The sequence below is a fragment of the Dermacentor andersoni genome, chromosome 5 (assembly GCF_023375885.2).
Source record: "Dermacentor andersoni chromosome 5, qqDerAnde1_hic_scaffold, whole genome shotgun sequence".
NCBI classification, from domain to species: domain Eukaryota; kingdom Metazoa; phylum Arthropoda; class Arachnida; order Ixodida; family Ixodidae; genus Dermacentor; species Dermacentor andersoni.
This window is the reverse complement of record NC_092818.1, coordinates 85,058,843-85,083,385: the sequence shown is the minus strand read 5'-3', so window position 1 is coordinate 85,083,385 and position 24,543 is coordinate 85,058,843. Positions and strand designations below refer to the sequence as shown.

At 46.5% G+C, this 24,543-nt stretch overlaps 1 protein-coding gene across 1 annotated transcript in view; it reads right to left on the bottom strand.

The window, feature by feature from the left end:
• LOC126531996 (protein sax-3-like) overlaps positions 1-24,543 on the bottom strand; it is a 204,028-nt gene that overhangs the window by 24,308 nt on the left and 155,177 nt on the right. The window contains exons 3-11 of the mRNA XM_055070821.1: positions 13,125-13,406; positions 11,692-11,830; positions 9,188-9,315; positions 7,705-7,829; positions 6,683-7,043; positions 5,180-5,431; positions 4,176-4,355; positions 3,497-3,621; positions 909-1,134 (exon numbers count right to left, since the gene is read on the bottom strand). Coding sequence (XP_054926796.1) covers positions 909-1,134; positions 3,497-3,621; positions 4,176-4,355; positions 5,180-5,431; positions 6,683-7,043; positions 7,705-7,829; positions 9,188-9,315; positions 11,692-11,830; positions 13,125-13,406 — 1,818 coding nt within the window. The remainder of the gene's footprint in view (positions 1-908; positions 1,135-3,496; positions 3,622-4,175; positions 4,356-5,179; positions 5,432-6,682; positions 7,044-7,704; positions 7,830-9,187; positions 9,316-11,691; positions 11,831-13,124; positions 13,407-24,543) is intronic.

Genomic DNA, 24,543 nt, shown 5'->3' with positions numbered 1-24,543 from the left:
AAGCAATAATTCACTTTAAATCAATGCAAGGAACTGTTTTTCCCCATAATGAAGCTTTCTTGAGCGTTTTGCACCGATTAGTCATAAATCAGGCGGCGCGTTACTGCTCATAACTAGTCTGAACCAGCCCTTTTCGGCGGTCACGCACTCACTCTGCAGCTGCCGCCATAATGCTGCGACTCCAGCACGTACTCGCTTGCACTCCCGCCAGAATGAAGCGCGAACATCGGAGCGCGTCACCTGCGGTGCGAAAGTATATATGGTCGTTTGTCAAATGCTCCAAAGCCACGGTGGCGGTGAAACACATTCGGACGGGTGGCGGGGCTTCTGGAGAGTTTTTGACACTTGGGAGCTGTGGATGGTGAAGACGTGTTCCTTTCCACGTTTGGAATATTGAAGCACTTGCAGTCGGAGACGAGCGCTGCTAGAACGCTCAATGATTTTTGCTGCTGATAAGCGTCCTCCTTGCAAGCAGCGACTAGCATTGTAGCGCTGCGCCGGCACGCTCGCGATACTCTGAAAGACCTGCGACGTCATTACCTGAGCGCGCACGATGACGGAAGAAATTCGTTAGCACTGACAACTGCACTAGAGAAAGCAGTCATATCGCTGGCAAAGGCGTACCATAAAATAATTTTTCGCAGCCATTCGGCAAAGCGCAGCAGATTTGTGCATCAACTTGCCTAGTGATTACTGACGGCATATCTACGCCTTACCTGGCTGGCAAGGTCGGACAGTTGGCAACGGCGGCCAGTTTTTGCAATGATGTGGTGCATGTAACGAATTAAGTGCGGCCCTCCCTCTGACTTCGTTATAGCGAGGTTTTATTTGCTGGCATTTCCCCATGTACTAGTTCCGGCAAAACGTGCACTCATTGGAACAGGCCACTTCAATACATGTTCTCTTACCATCTTCCAGCGTTTGAACACTTCTCGAGTTGCTAGGCGGGCCTTCAACACTTCTGTAGAAGGGCACAAGAAAGAATTCGTACTTCGTGAACTTCCTAAGGTCGTTCAGTACATAGGACAGGGCTCCATCGTTCAGCACGGTCACCATGTTGTACTTCTGCGAAACGCCACTCATGTCCTGAAACCACACGTAAAAGCCCTCCACATAGTCCTTGCTGCCTTGAACCTGCGTGACGTAACAGAGTAGTGGAGTCAACGAAGTTAATAAAAAAAAAAGACGTCGAGAGGGCAGCACTCTAAATTGCCTAGGTTGATTGATTGATATATTATTACGAAATTGGAAATATTTGCACTAATAGTCTGCTATCGGCTTCTTGACGGACTAGACGTTGATTCTTGCGATAAAATATTGTGAAACACACGCAGGCATACGCAAGGAGAGTGCAAAGGACATTGATCAGCAAAATACAACAAAGAAACAGGACGCTCCACAGTTTCTACGATTTCACACAGGAAAAGAAAAACTCGGTTTATACGGTGAATTGAGCGTGTTGGCTCGTATTTGAAAAGGCGGCATCGCAAAAAAAAAAAAAAAAAAAAACATGGACGGAGAGAAAATGACAAGGACGAGCGCTGAACTTCCAACAACATGATTGCGAGTTGTTCGCGAATTTATACATGCTGTCCGAGCCAGGGGTTATCATCTGCACCTGCGTCCGAAAGCGGCATGGAGGCCACGCTGACACATTCCTCCCAAGTCTGGAAATTCGTTCAGATTCTGCAATTTCCCGTGGTACAAGGGTTTTATTCTTCTTGATAACGAACGTGTTTTCAAGATCGGGTGAACAGTCGTTGCAAGTCACACAATGGCTTGCCAGAAATTCTTAAAAATCCTTTCCTTTGAGCGTATTTTTTTACGTTCTTTGTGTTCTCCCTTGACCCATCGTTAACAAATCTCCCAGTTTTGCCAACGTACACTTTTCCGCACCTTAAAGGAATTTGATAGACTGCATAGTCAGCGCATTCAACAAAAGACCATCTGTGCTTTTTTGCCGCAGTCACGTTGCTGGGTTGCCACCGGGTTGGACAACCTGCGAAGCTTTGAGAGCGTGTGGGGGGCAGAGAACACGACTTGCACGTCGTAACGCTAGGCAACATTTTTCAGCTTGTGCGATAGCATGTGAATTTAAGGTATCACAGCTACCTTGTGCCTACGTTGTGCGTGGGCTTCACATGTCTGCGGCTTTGTGCGCATCTTTTTGAGAAGGCCCTCTACGACCAGGTGAACATTCCTAAAGAGCAGCAACTGGCTTAGCTATATTGTAAGCCTATTTTGCATACCTTGTGCTTGTATATTTTGCATTTTACATAACAGGAACTCATGTCTGACAATTTGGAGTGGGCTGATCGACCCAATTCATCTGTTATTTCACAATAGTAGTGTTGAAACGTTCATGAGTTCCAGAAGTCTGCCAAAATTGTACTTCCCGAAAACTGAGTAATGTCCACCTACATGCCGTATCTGGTACCTATAAATAAATCACCTAGGCACTGTTCAGGATGCAGGCCAAGGTTGTCACAAAGCATTCTTTATGCACGCGAAGTCAACAGGAGTTGCTTTCTTAGTTGTCTTTGTTAGAGAATCAACCTTTTTCATTGAGAAAGAGTAGCCTCTACGAGGCGCGTAGTACTATGCGCCATCTACAAGTAAAATCAATGACATGCGCGGAAAAACATCGAAACAATATATAATTCACCTGTATGAGGCATCTGGGTTACAGAATATCCGAGGGCGCTTAAGCACTTATGTTTGTTAATGCGAAAGCACTGATATCCAATTGAACGCTGCTGAGGGGCCCTTGAAGTTATGAACTCTTCACGGGCAAATGAGCGCGTTGAGGCACGTGGCCAACGCCTCATATATAGCACAATCCCAGTGCACTTTGATTGCAGGCGTCATGGCACCTTCCCCGACTGCCAGAGAATCTAACGAGGAAACTCCCGAGTAAGCAGCGGTGATTTTGACGTCACCCGTATTGTCACGTAGAACTTGGCAACGGAAATTTAGCAGTAGAAAGTGGCACAACGTCGTAAAGCAGAATGCGCATATCCGTCATCTAGGAGGCGCTGGTTTAGCCAGTGGGTAAAACACACGGCTTCAGAGCATCGGGTCGAAGGTTCGCAACTTACTAGCGTCAAAGTTTTTGCTTTCGAATTTATTCTGTTTTTTTATATACATTAAATTCTTTAGAGCGATTAGCGAGGCGAAGTTAGAAAGCAGACGAGAGCTTGCACGGACAAGGAACGCACGGAGGCTTCCGAAAGCTAGGGTGACGTGGCGTCGCGGCGACGCCCTCTTTCCTCACGCGGCACCTGGCGTAGCAGCTAATCAGGTGTTCCCTTTCTCCCGCTCTGCTCCGTCGAGGCGCGCCCACTATGTGGCGCTGCAGCCAATGGGAAATGAGGAGCCGTTTCGCTGCTACAGACGCCGGCTTTTCCGCTCAATGGGCCACCTGACACTTTCGCATAAGAAATACTGTAAAACATGTCATGTCAAATGAATCACATCATGGAAGCATTGAGTATACCTTCCAATTCAACTTCACAGCGGTTGAACTCATGGCACGTATGTCTTGAAGGGTCACCACACTGGCACTAAGCTTAGCTCGTGCTTCGTCAAGGTTGTACTCGGGAAGAAAGTGCGGCGTCGGTCCTGTATAATAAAAATAAACGAGAAAAAAGAGCAGGTACATCTGGAACCTTCAACTATAAACATTGAAATGAAAGGAAATTAACGGGTTTGCCTTACACAAAGTGTGCGTTTCAACTGAGACGCCTACTGCCCATGCTTAACATGTGTAGTGCTCTCCATTCGGAGTTACCGATTTCGTTTTGCTGTGCGCAACAAAGTAGACCACCAATATTTACTTCATTTTGGCAAAGTCTTCTACTCATCAGCCACCCTTGGCATATGACAAGTAATTTGCATGCTGTTCAGTCAGTGTAGCATAAGATTAAATGATGCAACCTTGGGAGCTCAACTGTTGTGGCACTATATCAGGATAATAGTGAGTCCCCACACTGACGCGGTGCAGTGCAATAGTTATGTATAGTGCAGAAGCCAGTGGCGGGTACAGTTATTTCGAGAGGCATTTCTACACTTATTTGTGGTCATCTTTGCCATACCGCAAAAGCAGGCTACTCATAATCTGCTTTGAACAGCACAGGCACTTACATCTTTCTTTTTTTTTGAGCAAGAATACCTACCTAAGGTTCTTATAGTTTCAGAGGCAGGGCTGGGAACACCGAGACCATGCGCATTTTCAGCTCGTACGATGAAGATGTAGCGTGAGTCGGGACGCAAGGCTTTGATGGTGTACGTTTCAGCAAAGATTCGATGGGCTGCCAGAACCCATCCACTTTGGAGGTCGCTGCTGTAGTACTCAACTGAAAATGTAAATGCGACACCAGGTAATGTGTCCCGAAATTGATTGGCTTTTATTCAGAAAACGTACTCGATCTACTTGGCCGATAGTTATATTATGAGTCACTCGCACCCAAACGCCGCCCAATGAGGAAACGCTCTTACATGAGACAGTTTCTTCCAAACGAGGCATTGTTCTCGCGAACACAATTTTTGTAGCTAATTTCTGAAAAGCCGACGTATACACTCTAAACATGGTTACTTTTATAACTATGCATATTTTAATATTTTATGTGGGTAAGGCATAAGTATTGCTAATATGAGACTTGCAGTAATCTGTTGCTTAGTTTACTTCAATCGAAAGCGAGTTAACATGAAGCAAGAAACATGCGATTGGGCTGCCAGGTATCATATCGTATTGCTCATAAAGTGATGGCTTACGCTGAACTAAAGTGCATATTTCTCCTGCAAATTTTGATAACATCAATGTTACCTTCAGAGCTAAAGAACCACTACCGTAACATCAAAGCCCATGTGATGCTTGCAGTTTATGAGAAATAGCACCGCTTGTACGAATAAAAAATTGAAAGCGGACACATTTTCAAAATTTCTTGTGCTTCAGTGTAAACGTGACCGGTAGATTTTGCTGAAACTCTTTGATATTAGAAGTTGGACAGATAAGAGACTGAATGTATGAGTCTGTGTCATAGTTGATCTATGCTATCCTTCTCCTCGATGAATGTTAAACGTTTAGCTCGTTGCCACACTTAGCTTATTTTATTCATGGTACTGCTATATGACACAGCTAGACATGATGTATGGACAAAATAGTGCACAACTGACTTACTTGTGTATCCCTTGAGGGACGACGCGCCCACTTTCTCGCTCCGTTTCCAAGCTAGGGTTATCGAAGTATCCGTTGTGTTTACCGCCACAGGCTGTGAAGGCGATCCGGGGAATGTGGAGGGGTCAGGAGAACGATGAAAATTCACGTTTGGATTGTGGGGCGAGTCAGCAGTGAGAGACGCAGTCCAGGAAGTCTCGCCGCTTTCACTTGAAGCTTTGCAAGTGTACGCCCCGCTGTCCAATAACTGGAGGTCTGTGAAAGTGCAGCAGTAGATGGGATCTCGTGTCAACGAACGGCTGGTTATTGGGTGGCAGTGTCATTCCTTAAATATGTTGCAACAAATGCAACATCCAGCTGTCGCACTCGTAGCGTATGCATGCTTCCATCGGAAAGAGGTACTCTATTGACCTACACGAACAGATACATAAACATACCGCCTAATAAGGGTCGCAGCTTTTCTTTCTTTCTTTTTGCACATACCAGCGTCGAGGCAATTTTTTTCTCCATGAATGATCAGAGTGGCCAGAACTGCATGCTCGGAAAAGGACACTTCAGTGAGTGACGCTATGGCACTGTTAGGAGTTGGCAGTTAGCTTATGCGTGAAATGGTATGAAGTAGGAGGGGGAAGGATAGTTTACATAGGACGTACAGCAAATTTTTACTGCTTTGAGTAGCTAGGCATGTCATTATAGTAAAAAAAAAGTATAGAGATCTATTATTTTTAGGCAGTTTCTTAAAGGCACCACTTGACACCGAAATTTCGGCTCACTGGTCGTGTTTGGATGTTGTCTGTGATTAGCTGAGTAGCTTACTTATCTATTTACCTTTATCAAGATAAGCTATTTTGGGAGTTATTTCCGGTTAGAGCTCCTTGTTTAGAGAATAGGATAAAAGAAAAGAAAGGAAACATGTCAGCAGACTCAGACAGGTCAATTCTGTGAAAGTATTCATGACCGTAAAGTAGACCTGTTCACAGATGTGCCCAACAGACCTGTTCTTCGTTTTATTGAGGAAAGCATGCTCATGGGCTGATGGGTGATAAAAATATAGAGAAGGAAACAGACACACGATGGCCGTCTAAAGCCGGCTGTGTACCTCTGGCATAGCACGTGTTGTACAAGTCTGTTCCATCACATTTTCAATGACATAAGGAAGAACAAAGAAAAACTGGGCAAAAAAGAACAAGACAGAGAAAGAACGACACGACACAACGCCTGTGTCGTGTGGTTCTTTCTCTGTCTTGTTCTTTTTTGCGCAGTTTTTCTTTGTTCTCATAATGTCATACCAACTAGCCCCTCACCGTACGCTTCTACACATAAGGAAGGACATGACAAGCAAAAGCGAAGAAAACGTTGCGTTGAAAATAGATGCCTTATAGCTCCTTTATTTTAACAATAATTCGAATACACCGTTTTTTTTTTCGACGATATACCAATATTTTGCGCTGTCTTTATAATTTCAAGCATAATGTGGAGCTGTTCCCGAAGGCGCCACTTCCTGACCTTGTATCTGCAGCATGCCGGACTCTAGCTGCGTGAATCGGGGCCGATCTTCGAAGCTCAGGGGAGAACCGTTGTACAGCCACTGCACGGAAGGCGTGGGCGTGCCAGTAGCCTCGCACGGTAGCTGGGCTGTCGTGTGCAGCGGCAGCGTCTGGTTGGCCGGACCCAGTCGTATGATCGGCGGCGGGAGGTCGGCGAGCGCCGTGACCTCCAGGTGACCTTTGGCCATGCTCGAGCCAACAACGGACAAGGCCGAGCAGACGTAGTAGCCGCGGTCCTCCTTGCGCACCCCGGTGATGGTCAGCGTGCCCTCGGGACTGACCGAGAAGCGGCCGTGTGACTTGCCCGGAAACATCAGCACCTGTGTGGGTGAGACAGCGAGAGATAATTTCGGGAACACGCCGGTGACAATGATGTGAACAATGAAAATCGATGGCCGTAGATGCATGAGGCACAAGCAATGGGCGATAGTCTATCTCCATGGGCACAACCGGATACCGAAGACCGTAGAGGCACGAAAGGATCGACGTTGCGTATCCACCAAAATAAATAAATGCCGCAGGAAATTTTTGCGTATGATCCTATAACGTCGCTCAGTGGTTATTTCTGCGCGACCCGCATGGTGCAACGTTGCCCTGTTGACATGAGTGCCCTACGCCTAGGTGCCCTCCTCGTACGCATCACTGAAAACCGTCGCTAGAAGACAGGACAAAATAAAAAAATAGTACAAGGACACTAAGGTCGTGCAGGTGTTATTGGACGCAACGTCTATGTGTTCAATTCAATCAAGTCATGTATCTTCAAGCGCTTGTTTTCTGTGATCATGGACCAACCAGCCAGCTAGTCAATTCGCGCACATGTTTTAATCGCGCTTTTTTGCTTTTTTAGTAGTCAACCCAGAAAGAATCCTCAGGATGCGGGCAGTTTGTGCTTATCAGGAGGTCGCGTATGTATTAATATGCGTAGGACACAGATTAAGATTTATCACATTCGCAAAAACGCTAAGCAAATGTGTAAGTCACCTGGTTGCCTTCTCGGGTCCAGAACACGGAGGGTCGGGGGTTGCCTGTCGCAAGACAGTCAAATTTGGCGACACCGTTGAGGCCCACCTTCTGATCCTGAGGAGTGAGGCGGAATGTCGGACGTGCTGGAACGAGCGAGAAAACAAAAGAGAGAGGTGTGAAAATCACGCCCATATTCACTTTCCGGTACCAGTGCTTCAAGTCCTTTCAGCTAGCTTGCGCCTCCTGTTTAGACGCAATTGGCGTGTCAGTTGAATTTACAACAATGAGGTTGTGGTTCTTTTGCAAATATAACATGGACCTATCAAAGAAACAATGAAATTTAATTTCGGAATACAGCATCTCGAATCTCGTTCAGTTACTAACGCAAGCTCTTCAAGGCGAGGCAAATTTAGAGTCAGATTTTCATCATAGCAGGGTGCGAAAGGAAACCGAGATCACATTAGTGATTTCGTTTGGTGGTTATTACCATCGTTTGGTGGTTTGGTGGTTTGGTTACCATGGTGGTTATTAATCATCGTTTGGTGGTTATTACCAAATAAGATTTTGAGTTACCTACAGACTGTTGGCCATAAAAGGCATCTAAAAGCCTGTAAGTGCAGAAACAGCTGAGCGGTAGGAATTATATCAGACGATTCATGTTATATGCGCCATTTTCGTGCAACACAGTCCTCTAGTTACACATTGACTGGTGATGGTTCGTTCAGAAAAATAATACGCCTCGGCTGCGAGGCCTTAAACATTCCGCCAATATTCGCTCACTTAACTGTAGTTTCGACATCCTAACGGGATATCCGTGATATCGTGATATTCTAACGTGACGGACGCATGGGTGGACGGACGGACGGACGAATATGCTTTAATGAATAAACCGGAGGAGAACAGTTTGGCTTCAAAATGTGGCTCAAAATAAGCAATCGACCTATAGTCGTGACTAAACATCTCGACTTATATTCGGGAACAGAGCTGGCAAAGTACCGAGGTTCCGAGTACAGAGGTTCCTCCGTCGCACCTTTCGGTAAAATCAGTTTGGAGATTATCCATACTGGTGTGAAGAAATGCTCCATAATAAAAGCACTTGACGGCTCCGAGGACGACGTCGTTTAGGATGCCGAGGACGCATGTGAAGCATTCGACGAGGGCGACATAATTCTCCAGCAGTTTCGACGAGGGTAACGCTCGTGGCATCGGCTAGAGAAGTTTAGTAGCCGAGCTTACAGTAAATAAACGTGTGCCGTGTGTGCAGTTCGTAGTTTTTCTAAAGAAATGTGGGTTGATCTGTCTTCGCACTACGTTTTTTTTTAATTTCTCCGCGAGTTAAATAATAGGACCGGCCTATATTCAGGGTCGACCTACGTTCCAGTAAATGCGACACATACCTAAACATACACAGTTGGAATGATCGCCAGAGTACTTGTGAAACTTCTTGTGGCTGGTTACCAAGGCATGTTGTGATAAGTTGCATGAAGGTACGACTACTCACACTGCACAGTTAGTGTCGCAGAAGCAGACGCCGAGCCAACAATGTTTTCTGATTCGCAAATGTATGTTCCCTCATCTGTTGAAGCGACATTCTTGATGTGCAGACTCTTGTCCTCTTGAACGTATGCCCTGAAAAAAAGAGGAAGGGTGGTGCTAAAAATGATGCAGTTAAGCGTGCGTTGCGAGATGTTGGCGAATCGACAGAAAAAAAAAATGACCCCGAAATATTGGCACACATGTTAAAAGCATACTGATCGCATACCACACTAAACGCATACGGTAATATGTACATTAAAAGGGACAATAGCAAAACAATAGCGAAAAATTATTGTGTCAGGCAAACGTTGTCATTAAAGGACAAGAAAATGCACGTTCCGTAGATTGCCATAACGACATAATTAAGAAAATGCAAACAGATTGAACCCCACAAAACGCGTCCGGTTTTTTAACACAGAAAAAAAAAAAAAAAAAAAAAAACGCCGGAGATGAAGATTGCTGGTCGAGATAGTATGCCCACTTGCTTGTATATATTTTTTTTTTTTTTGTCTACCAACTCCCCGAGCACCAACGCAACGGGCGTGTTTCTGCACGCTAACGATCGTGATACAGTGAAATCCACGCACGTGTTTGAATGAGCACTGTTTCAGGGAAGTGCTTTCAAATTTCTTAAACCCGCATTGATGTCTCCTTTTTGTATAGCTGCATTAGTGTTGGATAAAAATGTTGCCTGCGTTGCATTCATTTATTCTTTTTACACAATAGTTAGGACATTAGTGAGCCCTCCGCACAGCTGCAAAGCTTGTAGTGCATGATGTAAGCTGTCGCAGACAGTGGTGGCTGTCGGTATCAGCTGTTACGAATGAATATGTACTTACGAATATGTACTTACGAGCGATGCACACGGGGCTAGTTTTGTTACGTAGCGATAGTCAAACCTGTTTTACTAGAGCCCTGCGAGATTCTTATCGACGTCGCGTGTGTAGTTCACAGATAAAATACGTCAGTTAGCTACTCATTTGTTTTTTGTTTTCATTCCTGGCAGGAAAAAGTGAGCTGTGTATTGCTGGTAAAGTTGACTTCTAGAAAATTTAGTAATGTACTGAAGAGCGGGTAGCGCCAGTTAATGCGGCATGATATTATCTAAGCAAATAGGACGAGTGGTGTTTAACAACATTATCAACAAGTTGTTACAAAGACCCATATGCAGCTCAATCTACTTACATGGAACGGATACAAGGGAAGTAGGCCTAATGCTTTATAATGCTCAAAGGGGTCCTGAACCTCCCAACGGGTTTGGTGAAAAACATAGTACGCGGGTAGCATACGCTGCTGTGAACATCTCAGCAAAAATTTGCAGTCGGGCGCGACGCGAGAGGCTCGCAAGCGCAGCGCGAAGTCGCCTTTCTCTCAAACGCTCTCTTTTCAACGGAAGCCTGCTCCTCACTCAGTTCACGTTTTATTTCGTAATATAGCGGATTCCCATAAGCGGTTGCTATCGGCCAACAGCTGACGTCAGTCAAGAAAAGTGTTTGGATCAGCTGGCTTCTTCCTACCTTACCTGTATAAAATTTTTGACGAAGTTTAGTAAACAGGATGAAGTAAGCGAAAATCTGCTTCGAACTTCGACCGATTATCCTTTGCTCAAGCTCGGCCGCGGCCGCTCGCGTAGCAATTAAACTTTGGTCGCCCTGCTTGTCGGTGTCTTAGCCGTCGGGTCTCGCTAATATTGACTAGTTTTGAACGCTCAACTGGCCTCGAACCCAGAGAAACTTAAGGCCAGACCACACGCACGCTTGCGCGCACGCGCTGACTCCAGGCCGCTCGTGGTTAGTCGCCTTGGCAGACTTATTAATAGTGCTTCAAAATGGATAAGTTGGATGTGGCTACTATACGTCGGTCAAGACTGGGAAGGACAAAGCCAGTCCCCACCATGCAGCATGGTCAGACGAGCACGTGAGCGCGAGCATACGCTCAAACTCTGTTGTGCACGAAGCAAACGCTGCGCTTACGTACTACAGTTGCGTGTAGATGCTGACTGCTACGTAGCGCAGATACCGCCGCCGCCGCGGGGTGCCGCAACTAATTCATTGACTAAACGCACTGCAGCTCGCTGAGGGACCCCGTGTTTGGCTGACGTTTCGCAAGTCGTAATAACCAAAATCAGGAGTAGTGGCATCTACGCTAACATCAAAATGAAATTTCAGCTGCGCGCCACGTTGACATTCAGTAGGCGGAGCGTTGTGGGCACGGCCCGTTTCGCCGTAGCCTTCCCAGTGCAAGGAATTGGAGAAGAAATGGAAGCACCGCGAAGGGCGTGTTTGACTCCCCATAACTTCGCTTCTGCAAACGCATTAAGTACTTCTTGCGGAAACGTATTTCTCAAATAGCCTATTTCACCTTCAAATGCATTTCTTCACTCCGGACCCGTTTAATATTCCAATATCGCCATAAGGACTCACGAAAACATCAAACCACTGCTTTACATTTGTCGGCCACGTGACCCACCTTCCAATGGGCATCTTTCCATCCTGCCTCCTCCAGGTGACCGTCGGGGTGGGGTCACCATTGACTTTGCACTCGAACTGAACAGATTCTTCTGCGAGTGTTGTCACGTCTTCCGGGACTCGGACAAAGTAGGGCTTCGCTGAAGAGAAAGAGCGGTGAGCGCCGGTGAAGTGCTGCGCGAGCAGACCCAGTTCTGGTTGTCTTTCTTGACACAAAAGTTTTCTTTTTACATTTGAATCAAGGGGTTTGAATATGTATCGGAAGAGATTAACGCTGGAAGCTTTGTCGTGCAGCATGCTGTGTTATAGAGTCAATTACAGGAGGAATCAGGTCTACGAAATAGTGCAGGCCGCATTGTAAGACATTGCAATGATGGAGAAATGAGTTTGCTCAAGCCTGGACTTTTACAGCAGACAGCATTGCCATCATACATATATTTGAGAAGAAGGCCGACGTCATATCTGCAGTTTAAGGGGTGGCTGAACATCTTCGTAATTTAACATGCCAAAGTGACATGTTCGATGCGCTAATAATGTAATTTAGATACCAGCGTGCAGATTTTTATGTCTGCTTACACTTGCCCCACTGTAGTATGGCATACCAGGTACAATCTAGTAATCACCCCAAGTGTATGGTATCCAACTGGGCAAGTCCTTGGTTAACCTCCCTACATTTCCCTCTTACTTTCTCTCTCTCTCTCTGCCCTTGCTTTTGCATCTCTCAAAATGGTGGTTGTAACGTCAGTTAGTCCTTCCTGCTGCCAATACTAGTATGCATGCTAGTCGATAACTATGTTTGCGCATGTGGTAGTGCTGTCAGTTGTGCTTGTCGATGTGTCACTTCCATCGATATATTTAACGTTTTGGCATATTGTAGCGAGTGCACCGTTACCGGTATTGCACCTATGGGGGAGACTAGCTCATGCGTGAAGTAGATTCCACGCAAATTGTGGCCGGTAGCGCAGTAACAATGACAGAAAGGAACTATGATAAGGCGTTCTAACGATCGAGATTGTGAGCAGTCTCCAAAATATAGTGAAAAAAATTTTTCGCGAAATTATGACTGGCAAACTGAACTACATCAAATAAACAACAGAAAAGTGTCATAATAAAGAGACATTACGAGCGGAACAAGCAGGGTTTTATTTATTGTGAGGTAACCAATAATATAGCAAGTCAATTTATGAGGATTTTTACTTATCGGCACCCGTTCCGTGTGCTTGTAGTTTTTGTTTCTGTTTTATTATTTTCTTTTTCATTCAAACGAAGCCGATTGAGAATGTGCTTCTTGCAGTGCCTAATAGTTTTAACGGTGCTGTAATCTTCAAGATGGCGTTTAAAAAACGAGATATTTCACTTATAATCGATTGCGTACAGTCTATAGGTATGTACGCCTGCAACCGCATCCACCTAGAACGGAATTCGTCACCCAACTGTGCACGGAGAGCAGCGCGGGCGGCGAGTCCCTAGTGCCCAGCATGTTGGCCGCCCGGCATACGTAGCGACCCTGGTCGGAGGGTCGCACGTCGGCGACGAGCAGGGAGCCCTGGGCCAGGAGGCGGACGCGCCCCGTGCCCGGCTGCACCTGGGCGCCGTCCTTGAACCAGGTGACCGTGGGCTCGGGGTGGCCCCTGGGAGGCAGGCACTCCAGCGTTGCCGACTCGCCCGCCGCCACGCGGACGCTCTTGGGCAGCTGTCGGAACTCGTCGCGAAGCACTGCGCGGATGGGAGCGGAATGGAAAGGGAAGAGGGAAAGTGCATTAGGAGACAAGGAAGGGAAACTGGGTGCCCACGCTGTCTGCCGTTGCATACACCAGCCCACAAAATGCTTCCTTCACCGTGACATTAGTTCAAACGCAACAAACTGAATATGCTGTGTTCGTGCACACACTTTCCATTACATTGCGTCGACGGCCGTCATCATCGTGTCATCACCGTCGAACATTTCTTATTCTCAACTGGGCCTTGGGCATATGCCGGAGAAAAAATTGCATACTTATACCCTAAGGCGGAGCGTTCAAAGCGATAGCAAGGTTTAGCGTTGCGCTGGAGCTCTTCAGACGATGTTCCAAGAATAGGCGGGGCGACACCTTGTCGTGACAGTGCCTCCAAGGCAATTGTTGTTACATAGCACTATAGGCGTCTCACAATGCTGGAGTACTGGAGGCATCGCACTTCAGTGGTGCACGAGGTGAGACAGAAGAAAAGTCGTCAGCGTTTGTATAGCTTGGAGTGTGGTGCAATCAGTACCTGTAAGACCACTCCATGTTCTATGGTCCAACATGTCACATTCCTCGCGTTTCAAGCACGGCAGTGGGTACGCACCAAAAACTCCTTGGTATGCACACAGCTGCACAGCAGGAATGCCTGTGTAAATGCGCACAAAGCGCATGCCAGTAGCGAGACACGGACCGTTACACGGTCTGTCTTCCTTTAGCTCAACGGTCCGTTACACGGTCCGTTGAACTAGAGAGAGAGAGAATAATGCAGAGAAAGGCAGGGAGGTTAACCAGAGGTAGTTCCGGTTGGCTACCCTGCGCAGGGGGAAGGGTTAAGGGGGATAAAAAGAGAAACAGAGTGGAAGGGGGAGATAGAAAGAAAGGGAGACAAGCACGAACAAAGCGCGTACACTACAGAGCGGTAGGGGGCGGCATTCTTAGAGTCTGTCGTGAAGCCCCGTAGACCGCAAGAACCTTAATAGCGCGAGTACGTTGAACTAGAGTTACTGTACATGGCTGGGTTCCCTAGAGGGAGGCATATACACTAACTCTACATTGAGCAGAGCATAAGGGTGCGCCTACAGGCTTCGTGGTTTCTTGAGCCGAAAGCTCTGCACGCATCTCCCGCTTCCGGAATCCTTCCAACCATTCACGCGCGCGCCACACGTGTGCAGTCGGTACCGAGACAGCACGACAACGGCGGCGACCGTTGCGAATGTACGAACGCACCGCGAGTGTCCGTATATATGCTATAAATCCTATCATAATAAAACGAAACTTTGCCGATGAACGCCACCAGGGTTCGAGCCCATGTCCTTGGCGCTCGTGCTACTGATATAGGCGAACACACCAACCACAGCGCTGTCGCGCAGTTTCGGCTCTTGCTATTTTGTCAGGGATCTTGGGTCCTACAGAGATTGTGAGCGTCGTGTCGCCTGTGCATGTATTTCGGAGGCCACCGGAGGCATGAACGCGGACACCGTTGCATGCATTGCAGCGAACACACGGAGCGAGCAGCCTGTTTATTAGAAAACGGCGGTGTCCGCTGTAAGAGGCAGATGCGGTCACATTAAATGCGGTTAGATTGGGACGAATAACTGAAACCTGTGCATTGATTTCTTTCATTCTTGTTAAGAACAAGAAGGTTAGCGCAAGTACTATGGATGAAAATCGTATTGAAGTAAAGAAGCCCTATTTCCGGCGTACTGGATGTATGCCTGATGATTGAAAGATCGTAGTCGTAATCCTTGCACGACGCTATACCTAAACTAACCAGGCGCATGATGCGGCATGCCACCCCGCATACCACACTGTGTCTCGTCTGCCGCGCGGTTGAAGGAACGCGTAACGACATCCCAGAGGTTGGACGAAGAAGGAAGAGGTGAAGTGATTGGCGGTGGGACTGAAGAAAGTGTCGGAGGGCCAGCAGGAGATACCCGGGAGGGTGGCGCGGTGGAAAAGCAGGCAGCCAAAAAAGGACATCGTTCAGGACCTTGTAAACAGCGCCCGACAGGTCGTCTGTCTCTCCGCGGCGATTTACTATTCCCGGCCCTGCGCCCTGACAGGGGATCATGCAAATAGTGCGGGGCATGCACCGACGGCGCCCCCGCCGCCAGCGTTGATGTGACCCGGCACGTGTCGGTTGGCGAAGGTCAGTTGGAAGGACGTACGCGTAGACTGTACTCTTTCTCGCAAAAAAAAAAAAAGAATGCAGGATTGTCGAGACGGTAGTAGTCATGTCGGTCAAACTGGAATTCGCGTAGGTGAAGCATACCGTGTTTCTTGAAATGGTCAAAGTGGTTGAGCAAGAGATTTCTTAGGGATGTCTTGAAAAAATGTGTGCGTCCACGTGCCGCGACTCTTCTCGGGAACTGTATGCATACCACTGCGAAAATAGAGTGGCGTGACAATTGAGAGCTCTAGTGATTACGCGTGTTCTGAGTAGGCGAAGAGAAGCAGTGAAACTGGCATCAGTGACGCAAATGTTGCATACGCAGGTAGAACTTGAAGATACGTGCGTCCTTACCCCGAAAGTATTTATTTATTTATAAATTAATTTGCTTATCTGTTTGTTTGGTATTATGCGCTCAAGGCTTTAGAGTATTGTAAAGGGGAGGGGCACAGAAACGATACTTACCAATACCATAAGGAACACTTTACAGACAATGGAAAACACAATAATAAATCTTTTGGAATAGGCAGAGACGAGACAATTTCCGATGCATGGCATGCGAAGGGAGCATAAGAATGTTGTTTCATCGTATTTACACTGTATATTCGTTGATAGTGCGACAGTACGAACCGCGCTGAGCTATTTTCTTTGCTCAGATCTTGCTAAGCGTTACCTAACCGGGGTCCCATACAGATGAAGCTTATCAAGCACAGGATGGACGTAAGTAATATATAACTCCTTCTTTATTCAGGATTCTGCAAGGGGAATTTTCATTTTACATAACAGACCATACGATTAGATTTGGATTTACGTATTCAATGTATCGGCCCATGACAAAGAAAAGAGTTAGCTATGCTTGTACGAAGATGCTCTTAAGACCAAACAGATTCAAAAGGGATTGCGATTAAAGAACAAGATTAGTTAGGGAAAGGCGTCCGGATACGGGAAACTTACTGTTTTAAAGTTTCATTTTCCAGAGGTCACACCAATGTGTAATATTATAAGCTCTGCTTGAAGGGATTCGCCGTGAGCACCATTACTAACTTTCCGGTAGATAACGCAATGGTCAGCAAATAAATAAATAAACAAATTTACATTAGCAGTTAAAACATTAATATAACTTTAAAAAGTAGTGAGCCTAGAAGAGAACTCTGAGGTATGCCTGAAAGCACGGGTACCTTAGGAGCCTCAGTATAATTAGTATGAACAAGCTGCGTGAGGTTAGGAAGAAATTATCCTATCCACTGGAGTCACTGACCGCCTTCCGTATTCCTATAGATTTAAAAAAAAGGGAATTTCGTCTCAACAGGACGTAATCTCATCGTTTCTGCTCTATGCATGTTTAATATTCGTTCCAAACAGTGCAATGAAAGTTGGAGTTCAGTTAGAAACATATAGTATGTATGTGACATCGTCCGGTTAAGCAATTGTGGAGATGAATTCGATGATTGAAAATTTAACAATGTGAAAATACATCACAACCTTTGCAGGTAACGAGGGAGGTTGGTTGACACAGGCCGCAGTAAACTGCAGAATTTTGAGGATGCCTTTGTTTTGCAGTGAACATAGGTTGATGACGGCGAGATGAGGAACAGTTGTGGAAACTCTGCACTGTTTTCTTCTCTCTGGCGCTGCTGATCACTCAGCACGCAGCGTAGGCTTCACACTTCGCTGCATGGTTTTAGCAATACCGACATAGGCATGCTAGCAGGGCCGACAATAACTCACTCCGAGCCACCGAGGACTAAATCCCAGCACCCCCGCGGACGGGATGCTTGGCGCGAGATTTACGGGCCCAACCGGACAGCGCGTGCATATGTAATGAGACTCCGCTATAGCGAAGAGGTCCACCACCGCGAACACAAATGTACCCGACTACTTATCACTTCGCAAAACGTGAGAAAGCCCTCAGAAAGTGCAGTTCCTTCCGCGTGTGCGAGAAGGGTTAGAAAGGAGGGACGACATGAATCACTCTTATCATTGCTGCACCTTGATTGGTCGCCTTCTCCGATGGCAAGCGGCAAGACAGTTCTGCTAATCCTGTCATCCTTCTCGTTGTTTTGCTTGTTTGATTGTGATGTGTCCAGCCACGGGAACACGTTCTTCTTGGAGCAATACACGCGAGCAACACACGCCAGCCGCTGCTGTTAGTTTCAGCGCGAATGGAGACGTGCAGCTGTGTACACTTTATTCTTCCTCGCGTAAATATCTAGAAGCGCATCTTTTTTTCTCTTCATATAATGTTCCCCTTCACTATTTGACACACAGCGTGGTTTATTCTAGCAGGGGACAGGATTCCGACTGGGGTCGTACGTATTCCACTAGACAACTGCATCGATCAAGTTGCTAATTTGCTCCAATTGTTGAACTATCCACCTTTCCGATAAACCACACGTCGTATCTGATCGTGCGACATGCCTCCCGAGTCTAATGCCATGGCAGAGATTCTAGGGCTATTTTGTTGTACTTTATTAAGCGCGACAGTATGAGGAGGAGAAGGAAAAACTTTATTTGCTCTAATTGGATAGAAATTAGCGGTGGCAGATGTGGTTGGCCGTTTTCACGGTCTTCTTCCCCATCTGCACAGGGTCGACGCCCCTATTCTAGGGCACCCCTGAGGGTGGCTACTCGGTGAGCGTGCCTTACTAGCCCATGCTGGACTTTCGGGTCGCTGCTGGAGAGCACCCTCTCCCACTGCTCCGCACTCGGGTCTTTTATTTGAACGATTTGTTGATTGTGAACGCATCCCGATGTAATGGGATATAAGGTGGGCTAGACGCCGCACAAGGGGCAAATGTCTCTATACTGGGTGGAAAACATCTTGCTTAGTGTGTTTAGATTTGGGTATGCTCCTGTTTGCAGCCTCCTCCAAGAGGTTGCTTCATACTGATTGAGGCTGTTGTGGCGTGGAGGGTATTTGATTCGGACCCCCTTATAGTAATTCAGAATGTCAGAGTAGCTTGAGTCGACTGATATGGGTTCCTCGCGGTCGGTGTTTGTAGCCGCTCGGTTTGTGTGCTCTCGAGCTGCCTTGTCCGTCCTTAGGTTCCCTTCCATTCCAGCGTGTCCCGGTACCCAGAAAATCGTATGCCTGACTTTGTTGTTAGCCCTGCAGGAGCGGGGGATGTGAAGCGCTCTGCGTCCTATTCTGCCGTTCATGTAACTCCGACACGTGGCTTGAGAGTCGGTGAATATTGTATGAACGGTCTAACTGCTGAAGAGCCCGCTATCCCAATATCGTATCTAAAAAAAACAGAGAACATAATAAATTGGAAAGACCAGATATAATAGAAGCTTTGTCAATTGCTTACGATCACCGGTTTTAGAGCGAAAATCTCAAACACGCACGCACACACACACGCACACACAAACACACGCTTGCAATAACATGTCGGCGTTATCCACGATCTCCCGGTCACAAAAGCAAAAGTACAGCTACATTTGTCGCTATACGCGCCATATTGTTTGCAAGACAGGGGATACGTTTTATGTCTGAAGCCCCGCGCCATTTCACCCTCCCAGGAAACGCACGCGACAGTAGTTATGTACATGCGGGGCATCGAATCAGTCAACAGGCCATCGGAAAGCGAACGTCTTGTCACGCGATGACAAAATTTCAAATGAGTCGAAAGCATCGGGTACGGGTAGAAAAGAACTTGCCGAGAAAGAGGGGGGGGGGGGGGGGAATAAGCGAAGGCGCTACTAAATACAAACCGTAAGGCACCGAGAAAAAGCACCTTGGCGTCCAGATCAGGAAAAAACATAACACTAGATCAGCGGGAGCTCCCTCTGCTGCGACGGGGAGCCACGCCCACTTTATGTATGCAGTAGGTTCGCACGGCGGGGAAGGAAGCATTAGGGTAAAGATACGCGTGTAGTCCTTTTGGGCGGTGCGTTATATTACTCGAGCGAAGAATCTGCGGATGGGGCTTGGTCTGTCATTTGCATCCGCAGGAAGGACCTCGGCCACCTCTTCGTCTCACGACCGTCCCCTGGCGACGAGACCTCCCGAAAAAATGGGGTCGCGCGCCGAAACGAGAGCAAGGCTTGTCGGTCTTTAATCGCGTCATGCTGGTTCCAGTGCGAGGTAGAAAAATTGCTGTAGCAATATGCTTGACGGCGCGTTCGCCCTCCATTGCATCGGAGTGGTAGCTTTACGCCTCAAAGCGGCAAGGGGTATGTTTGAATGCAAGATCCGAGGGACGCTGAGTTCTCACGAGTTCTCACTCGTGAGAAAGTAGCGGAAAACGCAAAATGCGCTTACAAACGCAGATCGCCGTGCGTAACAACCTTTTAGCATTTTTTTTAACAGAAAAGAGGGATGCTAAATGGGAACAATAACTTTTGTTGATGCCTACAGCGCAAATAGTACTTAAGAAATAGTACTTAAGCCCGATGTGCGACTCCTGTGGGTGCGAGGAGACCATCGAGCACCTATTGTGTACCTGCCCTCGCTACGATGTCCAACGCCTCTCTCTGCGGGCAACTTTACGCAGACTGGACTCGAGATGTTTCACCGAGTCAAAGATACTCGGACCGTGGCCACACCCGTCACTGGCTCGAAAAGCGATTCGTGCACTAGTGCGGTACTTGAAGTGCACGGGCTTAACAGACCGTTTATAGTGTCCTTGCGTATGGTGTCGCTCCCACACGTACTCAGTGCTTCCTCTCTCCCTTTCTTCCTCTTTCTATTCCCCTTTCCCCCACCCCCAGTGTAGGGTAGCAAACCGGATGCTGTTCTGGTTGACCTCCCTGCCTTTCCTACCCTTGTTTTCTCTCTCTCTCTCTCTCTCTCTCTCGGACACTCACATTAATTGGTTACGTGCTTCGTGTCCATTACTTCAGCCCCGGTTAATGGGGCGTGCCTTCAACTTATTTCGAAAATTTCGGTGCTGCGTGCCAATACAAATAAAACATTAGAGGCGTGTGACACTTTTCTTTTGGGTTCTATGTTTTTCAAAACTTTTTTGCTGGAGAGTCACGCATATCTTTTCTTTTCCAGACTAAAAAGGTTTTTTTCTCTCCTCCAGCCATTGAAGGATTAGAGCATATTACCATCGTTTTATTAACCTGCTCTAACTTTCGCGAATTTGTATTCACGGACTGTTTACCAGCTATAAACTATTGCTTCAAAGAGTTATTCTCCAGCTGATGTATTTACATTGTGTCTGTTTGTAGGTGATTGCAGAGCGCATAGACTAAGTTACCACTCTTAAGACGCAGTGTCTATCAATGGTGAAGCCATTGGCTTGCACTGGCGAAGGGCAGGGACGTGGACTGTAATAGTGCGGTTTGAAACTGAAATGAATAACTCTTCCGATGAACTCTAAGTACGCCGATGGACGATTTCAACGCAGAAATTTTGAAAACTACTGTTACGGTCGCGTTTTCGTAAAATGCGGAACATTGCAGGTTTCATCTAAACGTATTCTAATAGCCACCGCTGAAGTGGCGCTATTCGATGTCACCTGTTGGAAACCGGGCCCAACTTCTTTCGTCTCACTTTGTGCTCCTTTATTTCTCTTCCTTTTATTTTTTGGCTTTTGTCCCTAAATCCAGGAATAATCTTGGAGAAGGGGGCAAAAATTTCTAAAGCGGCCACCTTCAGCCATAGTTTTTTTTTTTTTTTGGTCCTCCGAGAAATCTATTGTGGAGAAACAAATTTATTTGCGACCCAATGGAGGTGAAATAGCTCCCAAGGAGATTCGCACTTTGGCAGGCAGGATACCGGAGTCAGGGCCTCCCGGCCATCACAGCGTCGTTCTTTCAATAAACATCGGCCATTCTGCGTTCTTATCTGCTTCTGCTGCTGCTTCTCCTGCCCTACTTTCTCGAGAGCAGAGCGCAGTGCTTTCACCGCACGGCAGCGGCGCTCTCGCGAAATCTCTAATGACGACCGAGAGTGGGTTCGGCTCTTTAAGATCGGTCCCAAAAATACGTTCTTGATTTCGTTTTTCTCCATGCACTCCCTGTTCCACACGCATACAAAAAATCGAAGTGCCCTTTAACTATAGTGTTAACTCCTCTCTCTTTATCTCTCTGTCCTTTTTTTGGTTTCATGAGTCCTTATAGAAATAAAGCGACTTCGAAGCATGATGAAGGTGACTCCCAGTTCCATATATTGTTTCTCTCATTTAGGTTGTTGAGAGTGGGTACGCGATTCTTTTCCAGATTTCATTTACCTTTATTTTCCTGATCTCATTGTCTACCAGTGGAGTACGAAGTTTAACTACAGTTTTTGATCGCGTATACGTTTTGTGTTTGCTTAATGCTGTCCAGAATCTATTGCTACGAAGCCGTCACCGCTTACTTAGTCGCAAATAAGAGAGAGAGAGAGAGAGAGAGAGAGAAAAAAAAAATCTACTTGTCGGGACGATTTCGAGATTTGATACTACACACTCCATGGAACGATGTCGACAAAATTAAATCAATTGTCCATATATGGTTCCCAGGGAGGAGTGAGCGCGAGGTTACGATTTGGCTATGTACAGCATGAAAGTGAAATGTCAAGAAATCGAATTAACGTGGAAGTGTAGTAAAAGCGGCGTCTCGTCCTTTGTATGTGCGTTGAATGTAATTTTATTTATCCTGGAATTGGTATTGTTCGCTCGCTTATGAGTGGACACAAAAATGGACAAGGTAATAAAAGGTCGCAGAAAAAGCACAGCTGACTGCGAGCTGTGCACGGATTGAAATAGACCCTTACTATGCCACTGTAGCTTCTGAAGCTGGAGTAAGCGAAGAGCCAGGCTAACATCCTCAGCATTCCAGTAAAGCTTGTTTCTCTCTCCCTCTCTCTCTGAAGCTTGAGTTTATTTTTATTTTTTTCGAATAATGAGTATATATCTAATTTATCCTATTACTCCGGTGCTTCCGTGCTAGTTTTAACAGCTATTCAGAGCTCTCAACTGCGACTTAAACCACGCAATTAATTCACTCAGTTTAATTAATACAGATGTCGCATGGAAAGGTTTCTGCGCGAGACACACCCGCCTTCGGCCAGTCAAGAACCAGATATATGCCTAAATTTGCCAGAAAACTGAGACGTAACGGCGTGGGTCATGTTGCTCGCAATTTCAGGATACAACTCGGCGAATTAAGTCATTTGCACCGCTAACCTGCGATCAGTGGCGAAAGAATAAAAATAACAATTTCGTGCATTAGACTCGTTCGGTATGTGCAAACAGCAGTTCAAGGCCTTGCGCTCGTATTGGTGTGTCGGTTACGTGATCGCGAGCCCCTTGATTACAGCGTACTAGACATGTTTCTCTATAGTATAACGGTATTGCACATTACATGTCTCCTTTTTTTTGCGTTAACCATCTGTAACTTGGTAGATTTGGCCTGAATTGAGAACGTTCACGCAATAAATAACTTCTTTAATTGATCGCAGTGTGCCAACTTTATCGAACTCTGGTTGGGTCTGATCGTGTTGTGATACCACGACGATATTCACACAGAATAGCAGCTTGGGCTTGTTGGTTTTCCATCCTGCTGTTAACAGCGCAAAATGTAGACGAGAGACGGGACAAGAAGACACCACAAGCGCATATTCACACAGAAGCTGGCACTCATGTTTAGAACAATCTAAAACTGAACTGCTGTTAGAGTAACACAAAAGTGACTGCAAAGTTTGAGGTACCTTGTGGAATATTATCGGACTCCGGCGCCCGTGTGGCTGCCACGTCTCAGAGGTCTATGATGGTATTTCCAACCAAGCAACAAAACAACAACAAAACAATCGCCTTATTCGCTTCGCCGCGTCCCACTCTAGCGCATTAGACGGAATTGTGGATGTTTTCATGCAACCATATACATAACCCTATGCATACATGGCCATATGAAACGCCTTTGAAATACGTGTTCTGTTGTTCACTCGTCTTCTGCTGCGAAGGGACGAAAGCAGGAGTTATATTTGCTACGCGAAAAACCAGCGTGACTACAGCGAGTTCGTCCTTAGTGGCTTCTGTTGTTACCATCTTGACAAACCAACTAGGCTGATAATATACAGGCGTGTGAGAGTGCAAGAGAGTGGAGAGAGCGACACTGCGATTCAGGTTTATTGCGAACGAGACAATTACCGACTGCACGACGTGAAAACAAATTATAGATCTGAAGCAGAAAATAAGTACCAGGCACTACTAAACATGAAATATGCGGGATGTTTCTACGAAGATGAAGAAAATTTCAAAACTGCCGCTTTGAAATAAAAGGACGGTGAAATAAAAGGATGCCGTCAGTGGTGGCGACCAATGGATGACGGGTGATGCGGGGTAATTAGTCGCTAATTACCCAAAAAGAATAACCTATAAACTTTTAGTTTAATTCAGCGGGCTCATCGTAATTGCGAAAGTGAAGTGAGCCTTCCGTACACGCCGTATCAACTTTTGTATCTGGAAAGATTTGTTTGCCTGCGGAACTGTGGAACGCCAAATTTCGGCTATCAGAGCTGCCGAAACCTAAACTGGGAGGCTGCAGCGAGCGCAAAGCCACGCCTCTCGAGGCGACGTTCTGCTTACGTCATCCGGCAGTGGTCAATCAGCGCGCTGCGACAGTGAGGAGCACGGAGTCGCAGCGCGCTGGCTGCCCGCTGCCTTTATTTCAAAACGGCTACTTTTAAATATTACACAGAATCTCAGTAGAAACATGCTGTACACTAGTCCTTACGTTAAACACAACAGTTCCCTATTGAGCACTCATTCATAAGGATAATAAATTTATTTGCTGCGTTCGTCAGGTTTGCTTCCTAAGGTGGAAGAGAAGGAACGAGAGCCATATTCAGAAAAAAAAAGATACACACAGAAACTCCTCTGGGAGTTGTCGAAGTACGCGTAAGCATTGTGCTACTTCCTCACTTCCACGCGTCCCGGGGTCAATATCAGTGTTATGAAACCTGAGCCGACCTGTATAAACCACAGCACTGCGGCGACACGAACTACAGCGGACGGTGGCGCAAGGTGAA